Source organism: Osmerus mordax, chromosome 4, assembly GCF_038355195.1.
Source record: "Osmerus mordax isolate fOsmMor3 chromosome 4, fOsmMor3.pri, whole genome shotgun sequence".
NCBI lineage: Eukaryota > Metazoa > Chordata > Actinopteri > Osmeriformes > Osmeridae > Osmerus > Osmerus mordax.
The window spans coordinates 6,478,419-6,504,787 of record NC_090053.1 but is presented as its reverse complement, the minus strand read 5'-3'; the positions used below and the strand labels follow the sequence as shown (position 1 = coordinate 6,504,787).

Here is a 26,369-nt window from a genome sequence, read left to right as displayed (position 1 = left end):
CCTTCATTGTCACTCGCATCACCTTCATTGTCACCCCGCATCACCTTCAGTGACTGCTGATATGACAACACATATTTATGGTAATTCTCTGCAAATGTGAGAATGCAGATGATCGCTACTGCAGCATACTCAGTGTATTACACGTTATTGTAACATAGTTTCAGTTTGGGAAGCACTTTAGTCGTTTTCTCAAACAGCGGTTTTATATACCTACTGTGTCTGAAGCAACTACATGTTGATGACATCAAGGCCCATGTTCTTCAAGATTTCACTACCAGTAAAATGCATTATTTTTCAGGGAAGCTCAACAAACTCAACTCAAGTCAACCTAAAAGGCTATATAAAATCTATTGGCTCATCACCTGCTGGATCTCAATGACTACAATACTGTGTTATGCAGCTATGCTACATACTCCCCGAGAACACAATCTCAATTAATGTTCTTTCCATTCCTTGCCGACCCTTTATACTGGAGTTTCACCCCTCCAAATCTCAGAACACTCCAGAAAGACACCAACTAAAAGTTTCATGGCCGAAGGTTGTTGGAAAATAAATAAATAATGACATAAAAAGTTTGCTCAGAGCAACTGCATCTTGATTTTCCCAAGGCTGGCACACACACACACACACACACACACACACACACACACACACACCACACACACACACACACACACACACACACACACACACACACACACACACACACACACACACACACACACACACACACACAGAGAGACTGCCACTGGGAAGACCAGAAAGACGTCTGTATCAGCAAAACACAGAATCCTTCAGCTTCAAATTTCTGCTAGGTAATACAGTAATATTTGATAATTTAATCATTACAGTAGCTCAGGAATATTAGATCCTATAAAACATGCTGCTGGGTTAAGGTAGGTCAGTAAAGTAAAGTAGAGGCATTGTGAGACCAAAATGATCACTACTTGGAAAAAGTCAAATGTGTCATAGATTTTCATCTTTAAAATGAATAGAATATTTGTTCTCACATAGAACAAATAATCATGTGTTTTTCTATTCAAAACCTCATTGGAGCTGTAGTAGACTTGGACGGCTCCCGCGGTGTAGCTGCGATCCTGTAGGTGTGGTTGGTTCAGGTAAAACATGCTCGGCCCTGCTCTTCTCTCATTAGGGTCAGTTCTTGCTGACTGCTTCAGACATTACATGGTTTGGTCCCCTAGAATTACTTGTTCTAGCTCATTAGAATCTCTCTCTCTCTCTCTCTCTCTCTCTCTCTCTCTCTCTCTCTCTCTCTCTCTCTCTTCTCTCCTCTCTCTCTCTCTCCCTCTCTCTCTCTCTCTCTCTCTCTCTCTCTCTCTCTCTCTCCTCTCCCTCTCTCCTCTCTCTCTCTCTCTCTCTCTTACACATACACTCACACACACACACACACACACACACACATACAAAGAATCAATGACACTCATAATTACTTGGGAGGCAGTTAACAGCCCTTTCAGAGCTGATCTTAGTGGCATACATAAAGTGCCATACAGCCTTGATTATTCTGTGCATATTTAGTCTTTAATCTGCAACATTTACGGTAACAGGGTTAGTCTGCTTAATAGATCAATGTGAATGTAAACAGATGATTGTTAGTATATCACAGAGTTCCATAAAAAAAGATGTAAAATAAAATACAATCCAATAAACTGAAATAGAATCAAATAAAAAATAAAACAATACTCTTTTGTGCACTACTGACCCTGACATCCCCTGTCTTTGACTCATCCATCCACGTGTTCCAGACACCACAACCACAGTGTGGAGAGGAGGCAGAGGGCTATGTTCCTTTGCCCTGTTTGTCTGCGTGTCCCTCTGATCTCCACAAGCAAGCCAAAGCCATCGTGTTTGGTGTCAACCTCCATTGACCTCCCTGTCTCTAGGGGTTGTTTTAGCACTGGTAGAAAATGATCCTCTTCTGTCTCTCCCTTTCTCTTTATCTATTATGTTCTCTCTGTTCTTTCTCTGTTTCTCTCTCTGTTTCACACACACACACACACACACACACACACACACACACACACACACACACACACACACACACACCTCTAAATTAGCAATTTTCTTGCCTCTCTGTCCTCATCCTCACCAGCCTCCCCATTTCAGCCTCATCCTCAATGCCTACCGGTAAAGGCTAAGCTACAATACTTCAAAGTCCCTTTCAGTGTCAAGAGAGGATCAAAAGAGGTAAGAGGTTATAGGAAGGTAGAAAGGAGAGGCCAGGGAATGAATGCAGATGGAGAACAGAGGAAAGAGGAGATGGGGGGGGGGGGGGGCGGGGGTGGGCATGGCGGATGGATATGGAAATAAGTATGGCTGTGGATACGGAGAAGAGCAGATGATTGGACAAAGAACGAGGCGAGGGTGAATTAGAAGGATACGGCGAAGGAGATGGAGATGGATGAGGAAAAACGGAATGAGAAGGATACAAGAAGGAGAGGGAGAAGGGAGGGAGGCTGAATAAGAAGGAGATGGGGAGGGAGACTTAGAAGGAGAATGACCACCCACACCTTGCCTCTCTCCTTCAAGGAGCACATTTAAGCATCTATAATCTAGCCAGCCAACTCAAAATCGAGTGGGTTTTTTATTACAGGGTTGTTTAAATCATGGTAAATGTACATCAATCTTTGTTGAATATTATGTAACTCCCACGCTTCCAAAAAAAGGGCATCACAAATGGAGAATCAATCAGTGCTCTTAAAACCTGTCAAGGAGTAACCAAGTCTCCATCTTGGAATGTAGCGGGGGAATAATTTATCTCTCCAACCTGGCACAATTAATCATCCTCACACAGACAGCAGCGAACAGTTTCAGTGTGACACCCAGAGTTTAGTATTTAAGAGTCATCTTGCTGAGTCATCCGGCAGTCCTGCACATGCACTACCATGGCAGATAGCCTTTTTATGTGAAGCATCTGGCCAACTTTTAACTTGTTGACAGGCAGTCAGATCGGAGGAATGGAGGGACTGATAGAAAGACAAGAGAAGTGTTGAATAGAATCAGAATCAGAATGGGTTTTATTCGCAATGAAAGTTTGCACAGACAAGGAATTTGCTTTGGCAGGAAGGTGCAAACATTAAACATATAGGAATCTAAAATGTAAATACGAGGACTAACTATACTAAGGGTACATAACTAGCAAACTAAGGGTACATGACTAGCAATGGAATTAGATTAAAATAAACTATACAATAAAATATATAGATGGGTGAGAAACACCAGATGGAGAGATTTCTGGTAACTAAGAGGCGTACTGTCATGGCAGGCTACACCTGTGATTGGTTGTCTCTGCCGTCAATGCTGGAGCAGACAGGTGTGATCAGGGATCATCTAACCCCTCCCTAACCTCATGGTGAACTGAGGAGGTGAGATGAGTGGTGAGTGTAGTGGAAGATGAGTCAGATGCCGGCTTCTCCACCTTCATTGGGACATGTCCTCAATACTTTTCTAAATCGGTTTCAATCAATAACCATGAGTGCCTTTCAAACCCACCAGAGCAGGACACCAGAAATAAAAAGGCCTTCATTGTCCATCTGTCTGTCAATCTGTCAGTCCATCTGTCAGTGCGCACCTCTGCCTGCCAGTCATTGCATTTGTCCGTCCGTCTGTCTGGTGATGCGCTCACCTGATGCTCTGAATCTGGAGGTAGTCGGGGTCTGTGGCGTTGAGCGCGGCCACAAAGCTGCCCACCGGAACGTTCTCCATCTTAGTGACCATCAGGGGGTCCGGGAAGAACACAGGACCCTCGTTCACGTCCAGCACCGTCACGTGTACTGTTGCTGTAGAGCTGGGCCCATATCCCACATCTGGCACCAGGGGGTCCTCGTTCTCTACCCTGATGAGCAACGTGTGGAACGCGGTACTCTCATAGTCCAGAGGCTGGAGGGGAGAGAGGAGAGAGAGCGAGGAGGTGGAGAGGAAGAGAGAAGGAAAAAGATGAGAAGTCAGGAGAAGTGAGGAGAGGAAGAAAGGAGAGCAAAAGAAGGGAAAAGAGGAGAGGAAGAGAGGAACATAGAAGGGAAAAGAAGAGAGGAAGAGGTCAAAAGAGGAGAGGAGACCAGAAGAAGAAAACAGAAGGAAAATACATCATTTCAATCTGCACATGTACACAGTATCCATGGTCAACTCAAAGTACACCACGGGGGCATGTGCATGGGTCGCAGTATGTCCGTCAGAAACCTTGATGACGGAGAGCATGCCCTCGTTGTTGTCCGGGTTGGTGTGGATCTCAAAGCTCTGGGTGGGGTCTCCGTTGATGATGGAGTAGACCGCCCGACACGCCCCTGTGGCGGGGTCGTCTCTGTCGTCCACGGTCAGGTTGACCACCACCCCCGTGGAACCCTCGTCCATGTTCGCTGGGAACTGGATTCAGAGAGAGAGAGGGAGGGGGGGGGAGAGAGAGAGGGGGGAAAAGAGAGAGAGGGGGGGGGGAGAGAGAGAGGGGGGGAGAGAGAGAGAAAAGAGAGTGAGAGGGGGGGAGAGAGAGAGAAGGGGGGAGACAGAGCGAGAGAGAGAGAGGGGGAGAGAGAGGAAGAGAGAGAGAGAGGGAATAGAGAGAAGCGCGAGAGAAAGAGAGAGAGAGAGAGAGATAGAGAGGTAGAGAGAGAGAGAGGGGAAGAGAGGGAAAGGAGGGGGGGGTGAGATAAGTAATACATACAGTCTGACAGGGCTTTAAAATATGTTGGTCTCCCAACAGTGCGTCAGGAGTTGGTCTCCTCGTCATCGTCATCCTCGTTATCACCATCCTACTCGTCTTTCTTATAGCAGTTCAACTCCTCCCCAGTGTGCCTCCTCTCTTCCTGCCCCCCCCCCCTCCTCTTCCTCCACCTCCCCTTCCCCCTCTTCCTCAGTCTGGGTAGACAGGAGAGGGATGGGCCCGGTGTTGCAGCTCGTCCTCTCAGACTCACTAGCAGTCCTCCACACTGCAGAGGCTCCCTGGCCTCTGATTAATATCCATCATGCTGAACCACATCTCACAATGGTTCTCAGTCCCAATCCCTCTCCCGCAACAAAACCACACTCTCTCTCTCTCACCCTCGCACGCACGCACGCACGCACACCACCACACACACACAGAAGGAAAGAAGAGCTTTTGTGGGTGGGTGTGTGCGCCCGTGCTTCTCAGACGCCAGATGCAGCTCAGATGGCACCATTCAGGACATGAAAACACAGTTTTGACAGTGTTACAGCACTAATTGTTTTTTTTTTGCATGTGGGTTGTAAAGGATTTTGTTTTTGTTTAATCTACGCTGCCTTCCATCAAGAGAATGTCGGGGGAACAATACCTCTGGCTTTGAAAAATTCAGTATATCACTTTTCTTTCTGCTTTTGTTATCTGTTGCTGAAACCTTCCACTCACAGTCTCTATGCTTTCTTTACACCCCCCCCCCCCTCTCTCTTTTCCCTCCCCTCGATTCTCTCCTCTCCTCTCCACAGTGATACGATAGTTGAAGTGACAGGGAGTCAGGTGGCTGAGCGGTTAGGGAAGCGGGCTAGTAATCTGAAGGTTGCCAGTTCGATTCCTCCCGGCTGTGCCAAATGACGTTGTGTCCTTGGGCAAGGCACTTCACCCTACTTGCTCGGGGGGAATGTCCTGTACTTACTGTAAGTCACTCTGGATAAGAGCGTCTGCTAAATGACTAAATGTAAATGTAAGTAAAGAGGTTTGCAGAGAGGTGGAGAGTGTATGTGACCCAAGTTCAGAATGTACTGCTCTATATGTCACATGGGAGGGACCATGTCAAGAACACATGCTGAACACACACGCACACACATGCTAATTTCTATTTCCAATGAAATCCCCAATTTGCTTCTCATTGTCAGTCTTCCCCCCTCTGTCTATTGTAGCAACTTGTCCTCAATCAGATTCATATCAGCCTGCTATTCTGCTGGTCTGACACTCTGCTACAGCGAACATTGTCAACAAGCGTACTGCAGGATTTCTAGCAACACTGACAGCTAGTACTGAAATTCCATTTTTACTTCCTCTCACTATCTCTCTCAATATCACCCCCCCCTCTCTCTCTTTGTCTAACCACCCCAACACCCACTCTCTCTCTCTCTCTCTCTCTCTCTCTCTCTCTCTCTCTCTCTCTCTCTCTCTCTCTCTCTCTCTCTCTCTCTCTCTCTCTCTCTCTCTCTCTCGGGCGGCCAGTTATTGTGTCCCAGTCTACAGTGTAATCTTTCTGGAACAGAATGTGTCATGCAATCAAGGCTGGTATTATTGTCCAGATTAGAGCCTCCCCTGTTAGGATAGTCCACTACAGTTTCTCTCCTCACTACCCCGTCTACTCAGGTTCATGCGCGTCTTCTGTCGTGTCCATCCACAACACGTTCGAAAGCTTTTTAATCATTTGCCGGAATGTTCTAGAGAAGTAGAGAGAGAGCGAGATGAAGACAGAAAGAGAAAGCGGGAGAGGGGGAAGAGAAAAAGAGTGAGAAAGAGAGAGAAAGTGTCTAAACATCTTGTACTGAAGCTCATATCAGATGTAGGGATCATCCCTTTCTAATCCTAACAGGGAGAATGCCTTGTTGTGCGTTAAACCTTTTCAATGCTTCACCTCAAAGGGGTTCTGTCTTGGGTTCGACAGAAAGCAAAAGCAAGTGTTGTTATGACCACACGTTTCTTCATTCATATTTCAGTCTGTGTCTGTATGGTTGTGTGCTACGTGTTGCCTTCCCCTCCGTTTTTCCCCACACTCTCATGGCTCCATTCAGGTGTCCGTGTGTGATTGGCTCCCAACTCCATTTCTCGTCACCAGCGACCTTGCTTCCAGCCAATCAGCTGCTCATCCGTCTTCATATAAGTCTCTCGTTTGCGTCTGTAGTCCACTCGGTTCTGTCTTTGTGCTATTTGTTTTCTGTCGACTATTCTGTTTGGAGATTTTCGGAGATTGTCTTTGTTCATTGTATCATCGTCCTGTTTAGTGTTCAGTTTTCGTTTTGTGCCGATACGAGGCATTGTGCTTTTCGTAGTTTTTTGTTCAATCGCACAGGGGCTTTGGAATAGGTCAGCTGCCTATGGGCATACACCCTATCATGTAGCAAACCTTTGCTTATAATTACTAGGTAAGGAACGAGTGCCACCTCATGTGTTAGGTAGTTAGGACACTCTTTTATTGATTACTTTTCTTTGGCACCGTTTGTTGTTCCATTGTTGTTCCGCTTGTCTACGCGCTGACATTCACTCTTTGTTGGGGCAGGTGATTTTAGCAGTGTAATGAGAGAAAATGGGCTTGTTGCTAAGCACCATGCCACCCCTCTCCATGCAGAACACCCCACTGAGCTACCCACAGTCGTACACACCTCCCTCCTCCTTACACACCTCTTAAATGAGGCCATATCATACATGCTTCCTACGGATCACTAATGGAGCATCCACAAAAATCACTACTCATGCCTACTCTTTGCTCAGCAGGTGTCTGCAGACTGCAGTTTTCTGGTGTTCACACACACACACCTGCACATGCACACACACTTACACCTACACTCACACAGACACACAGACACACACACACACACACACACACACACACACCGCACACTGTTAGTCTGAGCTGGAGAGACAAGGGGTACTCATGTAGGGATGCTGTGATCAGGTGGTGGTAATCAGCAGGAATTCAGCATAAAATGTTTGCAGTTTTTGATTTCTTTTACTATGCTTGTCATTTTTTCCAGCTATATGTTTGATCCAGAATGCTCACTAACGCTCACACACACACATACACACACGCACACACACACACACAAGTTGCAACTGCACACACACATACTCACTCACAACCTTACACGCACAACTGACTGGCAGGTTTCAGTATATGGTAGAAATAATATTATATGGTGGTGTGTGTGTGTGATCACTGAGCCTTTGACAGGATCTTGATCCCCCAAGGAGCACCAGCAAGTAGAGACACACACAAAGACAAACATGTGTACACACACATACTCACAAACGCACCACTGGTGTGGTGGAAATTTGGAATACAGTTATAATGTGTGTGTTTTATATATGAGGAATGTGTTTTAATGGAAGTCTAAAGTTGGTTAAGAAGCTTGATACAATGAATGTTGAATCAACTCCATTTGGTAGAGATGCCATTTGCAGTTTATGACACCTGGGGAGGATGAGACAGCTGGTCTGGAGGCAATGTGGATTCAATTGTATTGTTATTGTGATCTGAGGGAGCAGTTTAAGATGGATGAACTGATCAAGCTGCTCTGACCCTTCCTGTTGCATGGGTGGTGTTAATTAAATATGTCCACACAAAGGACAGTTGAGCATTTGACTGGTGAACTACTGTGGCTTTAGTATCTACTGGTTTGGGGAGAGATGCCACATCAAAGAACTGTGGGACACTTGGTATGGAGTCAAACTGTCACTGAGCAGTGCTGACCAATCACAGAGTTTACTACATTGATGGATTGACCATCAGAAGAACCATTTGATCTAAAGTTTATATAAGGCAGGGTTTTAGGGTTGTTCTTCATCACTCTTGTGAACGATCTGTGGCTAGCACCTCCTTCGTTATGACTAATCACAAAGTACTTTGTTAATTCTTAATTTGTACAAGCAAAATACATTTATTGAAACCGCCATCTCTTGACTATTCAAATCTACACAGTGCCAGTCCGGTTTCAGTTAAACCAGTTAGGCAGAAACATGGTCAGATGGAAGAGTGTGTCTGTGTGTGTGTGGGTGTGTGTGTGTATGACCACTAAGCCCCTGACAGGACCTCAATCCCTTTAGAAGCACCAATAACGAGGCAGACTAGGAGAAATAACCACCACACAGAATGCCCTGTTTGTGTGTTTGTGTGGGTGTGTGTTTGTGTGTGTGTTTGTATCTGCAGAGATGGCCTCTGAGACAAACAGCTTAGACAGAGCCAGTTCTAAGCATAGTGTATCTCCCTGGTCACCCAAAGAAGGGAGAAAAGGAGGGGGCACATGGTGTAGGGGGCATCTTCTCTGCTAGACACTCCTATTGACAGCCTTGTTTAGGTATTCAACCCTCTATCAAGGAGAGACATACTTTAAAAACCATATACTGTACCATCACTCTAATTATACGAGCACAAACTACAGTGGGTAGATTAGGGTAGTGCTGTGTAGTAGTACATAGTACTTGTGAAAGGCTAATAAACTGTTATCAAAATTATAAACAATATACACATATATTGTCAAATCAATAAGTTCCGTTCAAGTTTGTTCCGTTGTTATCAAAGACAAACCAGTTTGGCCATATAAGGCTGTAAGTTCCTACTCTCGTACAAAGAAAAACATCGTCGCAACCTAAGTCAAATAAAAGATTTATTCAATCACATCCTGAATAAATGGGGAATAACGTTATTAGAGTTAATTGCGCATTTAAAGTTAATGGCCTAACCAGAACACTGGAGAACCGCATGCAGAATCTAGCAAGATATATATAAGTAGGGTTAACCTTCAGCCAACCCCTCAGCCTTTCAAGTTCTGTCAAGCTCCCAAACTGTGCCTGGCTTCCATAAAAATGTCCTGGTGGCCATAATTGATAGCCATTTGTGGTCGATGCAGGACACCTCATTTTCCATAATTTCTATTCAAATTTACACTGCATATCAACTCTCTCCCTCGGAGATGCAGGAAGTCCAAGCTTACTCGCCTTAAAGCATTATCATACTTGACAATGAGGTACCTGTTAGCTAGGTGTATCTAGTTTTTTGACCTGTTAGTCACTGTAACACACATCTACAGTTCTCCAACCTAAAACTAAGTTAACTAAAGTAAATCTCCTACAAAGGGACCTGTGATAGGTTGGTCCATCTGCAGCGCAAGGACATGAGGAAGGTATCCTGTATTGACTGGAGGACACTGTGTCAGAGCTGTAGACTGGAGGACACTGTGTCAGACACTGTGTCAGAGCTGTAGACTGGAGGACACTGTGTCAAACACTGTGTCAGAGCTGTAGACTGGAAGACACTGTGTTAGACACTGTGTTAGAGCTGTAGACTGGAAGACACTGTGTTAGACACTGTGTTAGAGCTGTAGACTGGAAGACACTGTGTTAGACACTGTGTTAGAGCTGTAGACTGGAAGACACTGTGTTAGACACTGTGTTAGAGCTGTAGACTGGAGGACACTGTGTTAGAGCTGTAGACTGGAAGACACTGTGTTAGACACTGTGTTAGAGCTGTAGACTGGAGGACACTGTGTCAGAGCTGTAGACTGGAGGACACTGTGTTAGAGCTGTAGACTGGAGGACACTGTGTTAGAGCTACTATTGTAACGCATCACACTTCAATCACAGATATGTTTTACACCTCAACCCTTCATTACAGCTCTCCTTCATGTTTCATTTCTTTAATTTAACCTTCATTTCATCAAGGGTCTCCATTATGACCCATTAAATAGGAAAACAAATGCAAGAACATGGACTAGAAATGCTTGTTCAGGGAGTGCACCTTGCTGATATCCCTAACCCACTGTTGGGCAGACACACTGGGGACAGTTCAGCTGGTCTGAGCCCCTCTCTCACCAGAGATAGGAAATAGCTGCAGTGGAATTGAAAGATGAAGGGTTTGCTTTAGTGGCTGTAATCAGAGTCAGGCCAGCCACGCTATAGAGGAGGATATGACATCACGTAGGACACACTCCCGCACACATGTCAGTGTCATAATCTCTGTCTCCTCTGTTTTCAGTATCCCTCTACCTCCCTCCCTCTCTCTCTCCTTCCCTCTCCCTGTCTCTCTCTCTTTTCCTCTCTCTCTCTGTCTCTCTCGCTCTCTCTTTCCCTCTCTGGGTGTCTTTGTGTCTCTCTGTCAGGATAACTGGATATCCTGAGTGACACGTTTCCCCCAGCTCTTCCTCTCCCCTCGCAGCTTAGAACAGCCTCTCCTCTAACGACCGACAGACAGACCGACCGACAGACAGACCGACAGACAGACAGATTTAGCTCGGTTCTTGATCAACACACAAATGTGCACATGCCGTCGCAACTCCTGGAACAAGAATGCATCTGCAAACGCACAAACACCCAAAGACATGTACTCACACATACAAGCACACATACACACGCACACACACTCCTTCTGTTGTGTAGCCCAGGGAAGCTAATGAGCTTACCTGCGGTGTTATTAAATCCGGAGCAGGTTCAACTCCTGCTGTGTCTATAGATAGATCTCAGATGAATCATATGGCTGGGAAAAGCAGCTTTTCTTTGGAAACTTGATTAAGGTGACTGGCAGCAGTCTGTATTCTATTCATTGCATTTGCTTTGGAGATGGAGATACGATTAAGGTCTCAGCAACTTAGGGGTTTTAGAGTTAAACAACAAATTTGTTTACAAGGTGTTGGTAAGACTCTGCACCCACACACTTTCTGAAGAGTTTAGCTCCCATCTACACAGCAAGCTATTGGAATAGTCTTTGGAAGACATGATCACCTTAGAGAAAAAGCGCTCACGGCTGTCATGAGACTGACAGGCAGCCAGGTTGCGTTACTTCTCAAGGTCGGCTGCTTTGTAAAAGTGATGGATTGAGCACGAAGTACGGTGGGTTGGTTTGATCCAGGATTCAGGATTAAATAAAAGCCCTGAATGCCAAAGTTTCTATTCAGAACTTCTAGTCATCTAAGAGGCAGGCTTGATTTATCTGAGTGTGAGCCATGGGTCACTTCTAACACCGGGTGAAGAGTCCTGTGGCAGGGATCATAACTAACAGTTGTCGCCAGTGGATGCAGCACGGTTTGGGATATGATCTGTTTTAGTTAGTTTAGTTTGGTTTTTTTCACTGATTTTTTCCGATAGTTTAACAATTTTTGTTGAAATCATATAATGTCGCACTCTGTAGGTTTATACACAGACAAACGGGCAATGTGAATGGACAGCAACAAAGCAAGGCTCAGCTATCTGCAATATTCCAAAACAAGCACCCAGTACCTGGCTGGAGGTGCGTAGTGTTTTCCTCACCACACGGCCTGTCAGACAGAACAGAGATTCAAAGCACATCTCAAGTGATCCTCCACAGGCCTCCTTTACGGCTTTGCGTGGAGGCTGTTTGCTCATCGGGACTTTCTCACTGAGATCATGGAGATGGGTTTCGTCCTGGGGCCCTGTCCCCGTCGAGAGGGCCGCTAACCCTCTTATGTGACATGCATCCTCATTTATCAGGCCTTTGTGTTCCTGTTCCCTTCATTAGGCAGACTCTCAGAAACTTCAGCCTCCAGCCACCTCCAGACACTGGAACACTCATCTCCAGTATCATCTCAACCGCGTGTGTGCCACCTGGGTTCCGCATATTGGAAATTTGGCATAGCAGTGTGGCCGTGACTGGTGAGAGAGACCACAGCTTAGTGAAAGCATATTTGGTCAGCAGATGTCAGGGATACTGGGTAACAGCGTGCCTAGTGGTTGAGATTGTGGTCAGTCTTGAAGCAGACAGACTGGCCTGGGGCGAGAAGACCTGCAGAGTAACAGTGAGGCAGGAGATATCTCCTCTGAGCTGGCAGAGCAATCATGCAGGCAGGCCATAATCGCTGACGCACACACACACACACACACACACACACAACCGTTCCACGCCTCACCCATGACTGTAAATATCATTATCGTATGTACGACGGATGACAGCAGACATATCTTCCATGGGGTAAGGGAAAGAAAGAGAGAGAAAGAGTGAGAGAGAGAGAGAGAGAGAATGAAAGAGGGGGAGAGAGAAAGAGAGAGAGACAGAGAGGAGAAAGAGGAAAAGAGGAAGGTACAGAGATAGAGAGAGAGTTGGAGAGGGGGAGATACAGTAAAGAGAGAGAGAGAGAGAGAGAGAGAGAGAGAGAGGGGGGGGGGGGGGGGGTTGTAGTCGTCGGCAGGAAGTGAGAGAGGCCACCGGCTGTCAGTCTGTGTGAGTGACAGCGATGATAGGGACCATCAGAGGCTAAAATGAGGTGGAAGTTATCAGCCACAGTCTGGAGAGACAGAGAGGAAAGGGAGGATGGGTGGAGGCAAAGGGATGGCAAGGATGGGCTGAGGGTGGCTGGAGGATGGGTGCTGGAGGGGGGGGGAAGGGCTTGTTAAGGTCATGTATCTGACCCTTGACCATGCTACAGGTCCATTACTCAATGTGTGCAGGGTTGGTCCGGATACATGACTCAGAGGAGGGGGGATGATAATGGGCAGGGGTGTCTGGATATTGGAGCTCATGTGAATGAGCTCCCGGGCTCACAGGCATCCCTGCTCCCTGTCTTAAACAGCTCCAGTACCTCGAGATTCCTAATCATCTTTCCTTGTTTCCCCCGCTCATAAAAGAAGGATTAGAAGTGGTTATTAAAGATAATCATTTTGGAGCCGAATCCTCTGCCGATGCTGCGGAGAATAGAATAAATCCAGAATATAAAAGAACAAGTTAGCCTTAGATTTAAAAAGTTTGACTAGATACTAAGCCCTCTGGAGAGATTGTAGTCTTCCACTGAACTGCTCTGTGACTGTATTTGCATATACGTAATAACCACTGTGGAAAACCGTACGCTCTGACTCCTATTATTCGTTTTTTCGGACCACTTTCCTGATCTAATAGATGACCTTATAGCTCTGACCACGACGCTCACCCCACCTGGCTCCACAAATGACCTTATGGATGTGCTGTAAGTAGTCCGCCCCCAGCACCGGCCTGAGATGAGGTGTGTATCTATTAGGGATCACGGAAGCCTGTAGGCTGTGTGTGTGTGTGCGTGTGTGTGTGTGTGTGTGTGAGAAAGAGCGAGACAGAGAGAGATACAGAGATGGAGAGAGAGAGAGAGAGAGAGAGAGAGAGAGAGAGAGAAAGAGAGAGAGAGAGAGAAAGGAAGACGCTTGCCCTTACAAATCGAATTCATAACTGTAAAACTGGACACACACATGCACATATGCGATCAGCCTGCTAAAAAGGTCAGATATGATTCATGGGCATTTGAGAGGCCGGAATATGATTGTTGTTGGGTAGAAGGAGGAGGAGGAGAGGTAAGAGGGGGGGGGATAAGATTAGGAGGAGGAGGGGATGAAGGAGGAGGTGTCAGAGGAGAGGAGGAAGGAGAAAAGGTGGAGGAGAAAAAGGAGAAGGAGATGGAGGTGTCAAAAGCAGATGGCTCCTAATGGGAACTTAGCGTCTATAAACGGCTGTTTTAAAAAGACCCATTTCTCCGCAGTGTTAAATGAATTCCCACATGAGGAATGGCAGCATTCGCCAGGGACATGGACGAGCTGGCACCTACTTGGCCCCGCTGGCTCTCTGAGCCGGAACATTCTGTCGGCCACATCCACTCCCGACAAGCTCGCCTGACACTGCAATGCATCATGGGATGCTGGCGAGGGGAGGGCAACGGGTGATGTGTCTCAGCTCCTGACAACAGCTACGGGCATTTCCATTAAAAACCACACAACTCAAGTCAACGGCCCTGGCTCTCTCCTTCAGGCTCTGCTGCTGCCCCCCTCAACCTCCCCCCCCCCCCAGAAGAAAGGGGGGGAAACAGCCAGGGCTGCACTTCTTGACAAATTCATCATGCATTTGCACACACGGCCACACAGGTTAAGTTGGTAATGTGCCGTTTTCTGCGTGTGTGAATGACAGAGGGAGATAGTGTGGCTTGCGGGTGGTGGTTCACATGAGTTTGTGTGTATGTGTGCGTGTGTACGCGCGCGTATGTGTGTGTCACACGTTTTACTGAAGCCTTGAGGCTGATAATAAAAGAAAGCAAGGCCAAGATCACAGCAGCTTGGAACGCCAGCTCACCCTCCTCTTACACACACGCATCCTTATCTCCTCTCTGCACCCACATCACCTGACAACAGGGATGTGTTGTTTATTTCACACACACACACCCGCACACACACCACACACACACACACACACACACAAACATGCACGCACTCCCACAAGAATGATCTGCTTAGCTTTTTCTTAGACAGGCCACTGAATTATAACACAATCATTTAAAATGGCCAAGCAAAGGTCATCGTGGATAAGACGGCGAATGTGCGTGTGTATCGGTGCGCACGTCTGTGAGTGTGTGCGTGCGTTCGCGTCCGTACGTGTGATGTGACTCTGCATCACTTCTGTGTGAATTACGGGTCATGTGTGTGATTCCAGTGATGGATGCCGTGGGAATCTGCTCCTCTACAAGGTCTGTCTATGTGATGGGCTCAGCTGGGACTGTCAGGGACAACCGCCCCCCCCCCCCCCCCCCCCCACACACACACACATATATACATACAAACATATACTGGACATACCTACAGGCAGAGGAGAGAGGGATGAGGAGCGGAGCAGAGGAGAGAGGGATGAGGAGCGGAGCAGAGGAGAGAGGGATGAGGAGCGGAGCAGAGGAGAGAGGGATGAGGAGCGGAGCAGAGGAGAGAGGGATGAGGAGCGGAGCAGAGGAGAGAGGGATGAGGAACAGACCAGAGGAGAGAGGGATGAGGAGCGGAGGAGAGAGGGATGAGGAAGAAAAGGGCTCTCACCAGAGAGTGAGTGAACTCAGGGGCGTGGTCATTCTTGTCTGTGATGGTGATGGTGGCGGTGGCGGTTCCTGTCAGTCCAACCTCACTTCCTGCCATGTCCTTGGCTACAATCTCCAGCTCGTATTGTGTCGTTGGAAGGGTCTGGAGAAACCATAGAGGAAGACAGTCAGTGACCCATCTTACAGTGAAACACAGAAGAAGGCAGACACACACACACACACACACACACACAAGTGCATATCTGTTTCAGAAGGAATATGCAAAAGTAATCAGGATTAGACAAAGGGTCCGTAAACAGACATCAGAGGAAGGCAATTCACCAAATAACAATGTAAAAAATTCATTACTGACAGATGAACGCCAACTGAGGCTGTGTTGATTGCTTTCCCAGTCAGTGTGTGGGCTGCCATGCTTAAATATCATGACAGAGCCAGGAAGCACTTACTCCAGCTCAACACAGATCCACCCACACTAACAGATAGAAAACTACTGAAATACCAAGTACCTTTTGTAATCTCAACCATACATATTCTGAGTATTGTAGAGTGCTAGTCTTCGACAAACACCCTTTTTTTCCTCTGGTAAAAGGTTACACCCAATTCTAGATCAGGTGAATATTGTAGAGTAGGCATGAACACAGAAAACATATGTACAGTTTATAATTGGAGGCTACTGTTGGTTTACATAAAACTGATGTTTGTACAGTGTGGTGTACGTCATAGTACAGAATCAGCTCTCCTCAAGGTGTCAAATGACCTTCTGCTGGTGGGGGACTCTGGGAAGTGTGCCATCTTAATTCTCTTGGACCTTAGTGCTGGGTCTGACACAATCAACCATGACATCCTCCGGAACAGTCTCAAAGGAAAGGTAGACATTCTGGGCATTTCCCCAAAACGTACTACTTAAAACTTGTCCTCTTCTTCAGCACCCATCACCTGTGGTGTACCGTACGCTTCCATCCTGGGCCTCATTTCAGTCTCATTATAATTTACGAGCTGCCCCTGGGCTTTATTTTTCGGAAATGTAGTCATATTTCTTACCACTATGAAGCGGACGTTAGACAGTTGTACCTTCCCCTGAGGCAAGCTGATGATAAATCCATAAAATCCCTCTTAGTTTGCCTTAAGGACCTTGAACATTGGATGTCAAAAACTACCTCCAGCTAAATGAAAGTGTGAAATTATATTGTTTGGCCCATCTGATTCTATCAATAGTATAGTGGAAAATCGGAGTCCACTTTCCAAAAACAAAAAACAAAGATCTTGGTGTCATCTTTTTGTTTCTTCCCTAAAACGTTATAGGCAAACAAGTTATGTTGTTAGCTTCTTCCAGCTCAGAGCCAATGCAAAGTTAAGACCTCCTCTCTCTCTCAAATATTCTTCATGCTTTTATCTTCTTCCCATCTTGACGACAAATAATCCAACTTTATATATATAAAGTTGGATTATTTCTTTTGAAAGCAATGCATGGATTTGACGCCACTTCATAATTTCTGACCTGAGCCTTTACCATACATCAAGGTCTCTTCGATCTTCAAACCAGATGCTTTCGTATACACCACGTTTTAGACTAGGTATAATGGGGATTGTATAGTCTCTGTGGCTGCCCGAAGGCTATGGAATGGCCTTCCTCTCCACCCCCAGCCTCAAGACACATTGTTTCCCCAAGGCTTTTCAGTCGCCATAAAGTATTGGCATGGTTTTCCTGTCAGGTTGTGTGCTACTGTATGTCATGTGTATTGGATTTGTGTGTGTAATTTGTCTCGCGTGTCATGTTATATGTACTTATTTGTACTTAATGTTCTGCTTTGTTTTGACTTTACAGCACTTTGGTTGAAACATGTGCAATATAAACACATATGATTGATTGATTGCGATACTGTAGAGCTGCTGTACAGAAACCCATGTAAAACCCCCAACAGACAGACCTACACCCTACTAAGTGTTATTCATCTTCATCCATTTTTTATAACTCTGGGGGGGGGGGGGGGGGGGGATGTGCTGTGAGACAGGAGGGTGAGGGAGGGGAAGTAAAGGAGGAAGTAAGGAGGGATTGAAGGTTTCTTCGCAAGATCTTAGAAGATCAAGTTTATGATGGTTGGAGACGGATACACAGTACTTCCTGGTGTGGTTTTGGAAAACATATGCATTCGTTGATGAATGCCCTCCCTGACTTCATCACGTGGTTCGCATGTCTGCCTGTCTGGCCTTCTGAGCATAGACACAAAGAGAATCAATAGCACAACGACTGTACACACAGCCCCTGACCAGCGCATTCATGAACGTCACCAGAGCAGGACTATCTGGGTGTAATACTGCCCAGGTGCTGCAGCCATGGAGATGCGAGGACATCAGCTAGGCGATGCTGTTGATGACTGCAGCCATTGTCCTTGATGGGCAGCCTGTCTGAAAGCTGTTAGAAGCCACATATTTAATCAAAGTCATCCGTCTCTTTCACTGCTTCCTCATCCTGCGGGCCAGCTTCCACGGGTCCACCATTGCTCATAATACCTTTCGCCATCTCACCAACAGCATTCACACACACCCTCACCCTCACGTCAACAACAACAACAAAAACATACCCATACACACATACGGACACGCACATGCACACACAGTGTGCGCTCACAGACACGCACCTGCAGCCCAAACAGCTTCAGCAATCCTAAAAAAGCCATAGAGCTCACTGCCACAGACCGTAGATCTCTGAGGAGCGCTCAGACTTTAGAAAACCATCGTCGTGCCACCCTGCTTAGAGTCAACAGCCAAGAGGAGAGTTGGAATGATTGCCGCACCCCTACACAACTGTGACGCATACCCATTAGTACTTTGGCAATGTGTGAGAGTCTAGCAGACTGTTGCTAATTACAGTATCAATTTGGCTCTGCTGGGAGGATACAGGCATTAAATAAAACGACCCGCCTTTTAATGACAGGATCATTTCGATTGGTGAATATTGTATTGTGACAGTGAGTCCTGTTTCCTGTTGTAGACGCAAACATACACCGCTGAATTCATTCTTTCGCTCTCCGTCACCAATATAACCTCCATCACTCCAGCCTTTCAGAACGACCCAGCCTCCTCTGTTGTGTCTCTCAAATGTTACTGGTCTTCCCTGTACCCATTCACGCATTCCACACACACACACACACACACACACACACACACACACACACACACACACACACGCACACACACACACACACACACACACACTGCATCCTTCATTCATGATCGGAAATAATGGTCTTGTGTGTGCTGTCATTCCCTTGACACTCTTCTACACACATCCTTCCTCCCAGCATGCACCTGAACAGGATGTAGTTCTTCTGGGGAGGAATGCAGGAGACAGAGAGATGGCGTGCGCGTGAGCACCCATGAGTTTGCCGTCGATAGTGTGTGCGGAGGATGCCCAGCCAGTCTTCTCGGGAGTTGCTACGAGGCTGTGGACAGATGGAGCTTCGCGCCCCCCTGAGTCTACGAAAACACCCCACCCATCTGTTGAGCATCCACACTGGGCTAGACTCAGGGATGCATCGTCCCTATTGTGTCTAAACACACCCACCCACTCACTCACTCACACTCATGCACACACACATACAGCGCCACGCACAAAGTAGCTGGCAATGTCTTAATGACTGGAGTCCCCCGGAGTGACCTGTCCATCTCGCAGAGTCGGGCAACTTCACACAGAGACCTGACAGCTTCTGTCACTTGTCTCCTGGGTGTTCTGGAGGGAGATGGTCTGTGTAGGCTGGTCAGACCGAGCCATCAGAGCTGGGGCAGCTCGTACAATATCCAGGTGAAGAATAGGCTGCACTGATGCATAAATCATCCCTTTAAAGAATATATTAAGAGACCCCAGAGTGATTCTAATGAGTGATTGTATGACTGAGAGCGGGCTCCGAACCGGAACAGGGAGATTGTGAAATGGAGCCTCCCAAATGAGATATCTCGGAGATACAGCCTAAGGAGACACCAGATCTGAGAATGACATTTCACACTGTCTAGAAGCGATTCATCAGGGAGGAGAGGACAGGAAAAGAGAGTGGAGAGAGGAGAGAGGTGGGGAGGGTTGGGAGGCGAGCAGTAAAGATCCTGGAACCACAGTCTGGGACTACCACATTTTTTTCCCTCAAAAGGTGTAATGTGATAATTCAATTGGCTGAGCTTGTGGCCTTATAAAGCAGGTGCTCGCTCCACAAAGCCACCGAGGATTCTTCAGTCCTCCTCTCAAAGCCCAGCGTCACAGTGACACACAAAGCAGGCTCAGAGAAGTGCTGCAGGAGAAGGAAGACATAACAGCCCGTCTAACAAAGCAGTATTATTCCTCTCACCTATGTCCCTCCCTCCCTCCCTGGCGCGCCACTCTCCCCTTCTTTTTTGTTGGCTGCACTGCTTTCTTTCATTTCCCATGAAAAAAAAAGCTCCCTCTTCCCCTTTCCCAATCTCTCTCTCTCTCTCTCTCTCTCTCTCTCTCTCTCTCTCTCTCTCTCTCTCTCTCTCTCTCTCTCTCTCTCTCTCTCTCTCTCTCTCTCTCTCTCTCTCTCTCTCTCACACACTGTCTCTCTCTCTCTTTGGACTTTTCTCTCTCGCTGTGTGTAAATCATAGTGGTTAAGCCTGTGTACTACTTTGATCTTCTCCCAGACTTGTTGTTTCAGACTCGTTCTGTACAGCAGCTTGGCTTCTCTCTCTGCAGCTTTGTCTCATCTCAGCCCACTCATCCGCTCATCCATTATGCCCCCCCTCCCCCCTCTCCCTCCCCCCCTCTCCCCTTACAGACCGCAGAAACATAGAAATAAAGAAGGAGACACAGTTGATGGGGTTTCTCATCTCTGTCACATACTGTATATATATATACATACCAAATATATATGTATCAATGTATGTATGTATGTATGTACATACACACTGTATTTATATTTACTGTGTAGAAAATATTAGGTTTGTTTTCCCTTTACACAGTCGCATAAAATAAACTAAAAATGTGACAAAACCTTCACATGCAGTGGGCAGTTCCTCTGGATTTGACCAATGGCAGCTCCCCATTCACCTGGTAGTATCCCTGGCAACGACCTGTGGGTTGTTTACTCCGCATCCCTTCAATCTCATAGATAAGAGAGGGCCCTTCCTGTGCCCCTGTGCCAACACCCAGCAGGGCTGTTAGACATGGGCATCCGTTCTTGGCACACTGCCTTTATTGTGTGTGTGCGAGTGTGTAGCGCGTGTGCGAGTGTGTGCAAGCGTGTTTTTGCATGGTATGGTTCAATACCAGGCTCAGCCCCACCCAGCAGGGTGCCATCTGTCAGCATATCACAGCATGGAATCCAGCCTGTTCCCCATACTGGGCATCCTCTCCTGGACCGAGAGAGTGTTTGTTTCCTGTCAGAGACACTTGATTTAATGTTCTTTGCACCACAGGTGGGTGGGGTTAACTAGCACTTTAGGGATTAAACTATAGCATCCAGCTCCAGCACCTGGCAAAGCCACAGCCGTTACATACAGAGGGACTGCAGAAGGTCAGACAGGCAAGAGCTGGGTGTTTTCTGAACACATTCTGAGGGGACATTTTTGAGGTCATTCCACTCTCGCTTCCGATCTGCCTCTCTCGTCTTTTTCCCGCCTCTCTCCTCATTACAACCCTCTCTATCCCTCTCTCTGTCACGTTTCCCCAGGCCTACACTCCAGATGTAACTTGGCTGCCTGTCAAGAGTTCTGAGAAACGCTCAACCCACAATGCACCTCTTCAGGCACCTGATTAATTGCCATGCCAAATCTTAATTACAGCACGACCACAATCACATGGCTTTTATCTGGGCCACTTGAACCTGCTGTTGACCCACTTCTCTCAAGCACTCCTCTCACCCTCTCCTTTTATCCAGTGCTGAGGAGATTCAAGATTCTGGAGTTCAAATTGTACTGTCTGGTGCTACTGGTGTTGGTTTTTGATACAACAGAATTATTCTTAGAAATTCTCTGTAGTTCTCAGTAGAAGAAAAAGGAATGCTTTTAACAAACATTGAGCCGAGTCACACAAGACAATGGACATTAAATACCTGCAGGCCACAAAAGATCAACAGTTGATAATCTCAACGTGTTCCTAAACCTTTGTGCTTTTTTTAATTCCCCGAACCATTTTTTTAGGCTCCGGTTAAAAGAGAAGCTATTGTGTTTTTTTAAAACTCATAATACATATCCGAGTGTTGTCATTACGTTCAACAATTAGCTCTGCACTCCAGTCTGTTTATGGGGGGGTTGTGTATCATGTCAGATCAAGCCCAGCCTGACCATGTTGTACTTCAACCTGTACGATGCGTTCTAACTGCATGTGCCCTCTGTTGTGAACACACTCCCCAAGTCACTGAGCTGCACCTCAGGGACTTTCTGATGGAGCTAGGGAGTCTCTATGATTGCAAGCGTGAAATAACGACATATGTTGCGATTGTAACATTCATTTGTCTCCTGGTTCCACCTTTGTCTAATTTCAATAGGTGGAGGATAAACTTCCACGACAATACTATGCCTGCAATTACAGCTTGATAACAACGTCATATATACATCTTGTCACAGTGTGGAGTCAGGTTTCCTGCAGAGCATTTGACCCCTGTGTTGTCACAGGACGTTCCCTTTCCTCATGCCACCGCTGGCATCATCGCCCGAGCCACACCGAGAGAGTGTTGGTCTCTGCTGAGGGAAATGACCCAGCAAAGAGGCAAGCCAGAAGATCCAGAAGGATGAACCAAGAATGATAAAAGGGCCTGGGTGACTGGGGAGCTGATCCGGTCCGTATGTTACCACAGGGCTGGCCATGACAGTCGCCAGGCAGGTTCTGGGGAGTACCCGCATCAGAGGGACTCTGCCTGTGACTTGGAAAACAAGCTCAACTAATTTACACCTCAGAGAATCCCTATTTAGTGGTAAACAGAGGACCCAGTTCCCACCTGCTATACACCCCCTGGTTTCAACCTGCCCCGCCACAGCTGGTCTGCTTCCTACCCTGCCTAGCTGGCACGGAGAGGGCTTGTTTTTTGAGAGCTAAGCTTTATTCCACAAGTCAGCATCTGGAAGCTTCTACAGTGTGGTTTCCCTGGGGTGAGCCTGTCTGCATCACATCACAGGAGCTGCAAACTGTCTCTGAGTCGGAGGCTTCCCCTGGAGAGAACGTTGCTCTGGATCATCGAGGCAAACAATGGCGCCCTATGTCAGGGCTTCATGAGCGAGCCTCACCGTTTAGGAAGCCATTACAAACTGTCTAGAGAATGTTGTTACAAACAACCATGTAGAATCTTGAGGAAAGCTGTAGAAGAGAGACTTTAATTACGGAAAACAGCATTACGTTTAGAGAACCTTTCGATTGCCTTTGTGAGTGTGTGTGTGTGCGCCCCTGTGGGCATCTATATGTGTACTGTGTGTGGGTATTGTAGGTGTGTGTGTAGCTTTGTGTGTACTGGATTTAAGTTTTTGTGTGTGTACTGTCTGCATGTGTGCATATAGGTAGATGAGTGTTGTGTCATTTCCTTGTCAGCCTGACATTCTAGAAGCTTCGTTCTTCTGTTCTGTTCTGGTGTCCGTCTTTCAGCTGGTCTCCTCTGAACTCCGGTTCCTGCCTCGATGTCATATCCTAATCTCAGAACCTTCAGTCTTTTGTCCCCTCAAAGCTTTTCACTGGAGGCTTTGGTAATGGAAAAAGATTCGTAAAGATACTTCAACAACAACAAATAACCTACTGCTTCGTAAGGCATTGCATACTTTTGATAGTAAGAACACACCCATAACAAAGAAAGTACTTAATCCAGCACGGAGGTTAAAAGAAAATGCTTCACTTAATTTTTTTATGAGGTAACATTGCCGGAACACGACGGTGGGTAACAATGACCCGGAGGTAGCACAAGGGTTAAAAAAGGTGCAGCAATCAAAACTCTTTCTTTGACCCAGGAGGGCAAAACGTTTAACCACTTCATTTCCATTCTAATCAATTCAACAGCCAGCAATCAGCAGTTGTGGACATATTTTTCTACTTGCACACAAATCCAAAAATACTCTCGCACAGACATGCAAAACACAATGCACACACACACACATACACCAAATGCTCTCACAAACACATTTGCATGGCTTATCTTGTGAGTACAGAAAATTCCGTCGGAGATAGAACTCTGCTATCCCTAAACCTCTACCTTAACCTTTACCTCAAAACAAACCTGAACCCTAACCCTAACTCCTAACCCTAAAACTAACCTTAGATCCTAACCCTAAAGTGATCCCCAACTCCTAACCACAACCCTTAATGTTGTTCTAACCCTAACACTAACCCTAACCGCCCTAAAACCCCCATATAAATAGCCCTTGAACTCGTGAGGACCAAGAAAAAAAGGCCAAACACACACACACACACATACACACACACACTCAGTCACACACTACATCAAACCAAATGCTTCGATTGGGGAAATCACGTTGTAGGCATTGACCGTATTTATCCAGGTCTCATCAGATCAATTAGCAGTCAGATGAGAAGCTGTAGCGCTGCCTCCATCCACAGCTCTGTCATACAGGGGGGGGCTGGGGGGGGTAATTGGGGTCAAGGTTGGGTGTTGGGCTGAGAGAGGCGGAGCAAGGAGAGTGGCGAACGATGATCTAATCAGGTGCATCATTAGACCCTGGCCTAATCGTTGTCGATTACCCACTCATTACACATATATTGGTGACTGAAATAGACCCCATTACACCATAGCCCCATGAAGAGGGGGAAAGAGGGGGAGAGAGAGAGGACGTTAGTGTACATATGCAAACCTATCCATGTGTGTGCCTGCCCGTGTGGGTTCACATGCCTCAGTGTGTGTATGCGTGTATGTATGAGTGTGTGTGTTTGTGTGTGTAAAGTGGTCCGGTTAGGAACGATCGGCGTGCCACCATCAGAGCCATTAAAGAGCCATCTGGGAGGGCGGGGGCAGCGGCAGCCCTACTGAGGATCCCAGGTGTTCCTGGTTAACTCCTAATTAGATTACAGAGCACATCAAACAGACCTGGGGGGGGGATGCTCAGCGGGGAGGAGGGGGGGGGGGGGGGGCTGGGCGGAGGGGCCAATCACCCAAGGCCACGGGCCAAAAAAGGCCTCCTCTGCCATCAATTAGGCTGAATCAATCAGTTGACGGGAACAATTTGATTGGTTCCCGTGAAGCTGGAGGGCCTGTTGGGATTTGTGATGCAACACCAGTATGAGTTGTGTAAAGGGATTGTGATGGTAAAGACAGTTGAGTCTATCCAGGACGGATTAGAGTCTCCTCCTGACAGTACCTAGAGGGGACAGCCATCCCTCGTCCCAGCTCACACACACACACACACACACACAAACACATGCTCACACACACACACACGCACACACTAGTCAGGAGTCCTGCCCTGGGTTACGTCTCTTTCCTCTGGTCTGAGCCTGGGAAAACAAACAATGGGGATCTTGGCAGAGCTCCTTGTGAAGCCACACAAGCAGCGCAGGGCGGAGGGCCCCAACATCAATGACCGAACACATCAAACGCACCTCAGGCTGCTGCCACTGATGTGAGATGTGGGATGGTAGAGCACAGATTTGTTTGTCTGGACGGGTTTTTTCTTTGTCTCCTGAGATCATTCTCTCTACAGCTCACCAGCCAGCTCTTCATCATCTTGCCACCTCCCTTGTTGTGTGTACATGTGTGTGTACATGTGTGTGTACATGTGTGTGTACATGTGTGTTGGCTTCCCGTTTGGGTTTATGTGTACCTGAGTTGGAGCTTGCGTACATGTGTGTGCGTCCGTGTGTCAGCTGGAGCGGGTGTGTGCGCAGTGTGTGCACTGCGGGAGTTAGATGTGTGTGTGTGTGTGTGTGCGCGAGAGGGTTTGGTGTGCGTCCGTGTTTGTACGAACCCTTCTCTCAAGGTCTGCTCACCTGGCTCCCCACTGAGACGAGCCCAGACACAACCCCCAGTCTCTCCCTCCACCCCTTCAAGGCCCAGCTTGGTGTGAACGTGCGTGTGCCCACGTGTGTGTGTCCTTGTACTCCTTTCTGCAGGGGGGGGGGGGGGGGGGGATCATGGTCATCATTCTGCAGGAGAGGTCTCTGCCCTGCAGCTCCACATTAAGAATGGTGAACATAACTTGTTCCCTGGCGCAATAACCATGATCATTACCAGCACCATAAATGTGTTGAACAGGCCATTACGGCAGAGTTCATGACCGTATACCACAGGCAGATTCAATAATCAGAGATATCACCTTAATTTTAGTGTCACGCGAATGGTTGGTGTAGCGCCCCCTATGGACGGAAGCACAGCAAAACAATTGCAGATGACTAATGTAATAGTTGAAGTGTAAACTATGACGATCCCTCAGAGAATAATAACTGACATTCAAATAGTATAGCTGTTTTCAATCGTCTTCAGTCAAGTGAAGAGACAGCAGATTGCGCTGATCAAGAAATGATTGAAGCCTGTGTTCAGAAGTGCAATGCAGTGTGGCTCTGGTTCTGTAGCAACACGCACCAACCCCTGACGAGAACACAGACCACTGCATTCAGGACAGACAGAGAACTCTGTCACACGTACACAAATCACACACACACACACACACACACACACACGACGGTGAACAGAGAGCAGTGTTTCTGTGGGCAGACAGGACGAATGAGCAGCCGGGACCTCACACTGAGAGCCACAGTCTGCCTGATGTCCCTCTGAGGCTTACTTCTCTTACTCACTCACTCACTCACTCACTCACACACACACACACAATCACACACACACACACACACACACTCACACACACACACACAATCACACACACACAATCACAACTACTGATGCACACACCCAGCAGGTGTTTCTTCTTGAAAAGCAACACACGCCTTCGACAC

General features: G+C 47.0%; 1 protein-coding gene across 1 annotated transcript in view; it reads right to left on the bottom strand.

The window, feature by feature from the left end:
* cdh13 (cadherin 13, H-cadherin (heart)) overlaps positions 1-26,369 on the bottom strand; it is a gene marked incomplete at its 3' end in the record, with an annotated part of 196,665 nt that overhangs the window by 20,152 nt on the left and 150,144 nt on the right. The window contains 3 exon segments of the mRNA XM_067234661.1: positions 3,647-3,900; positions 4,201-4,383; positions 15,482-15,622. Of these exon segments, the coding sequence (XP_067090762.1) occupies positions 3,647-3,900; positions 4,201-4,383; positions 15,482-15,622 (578 nt within the window).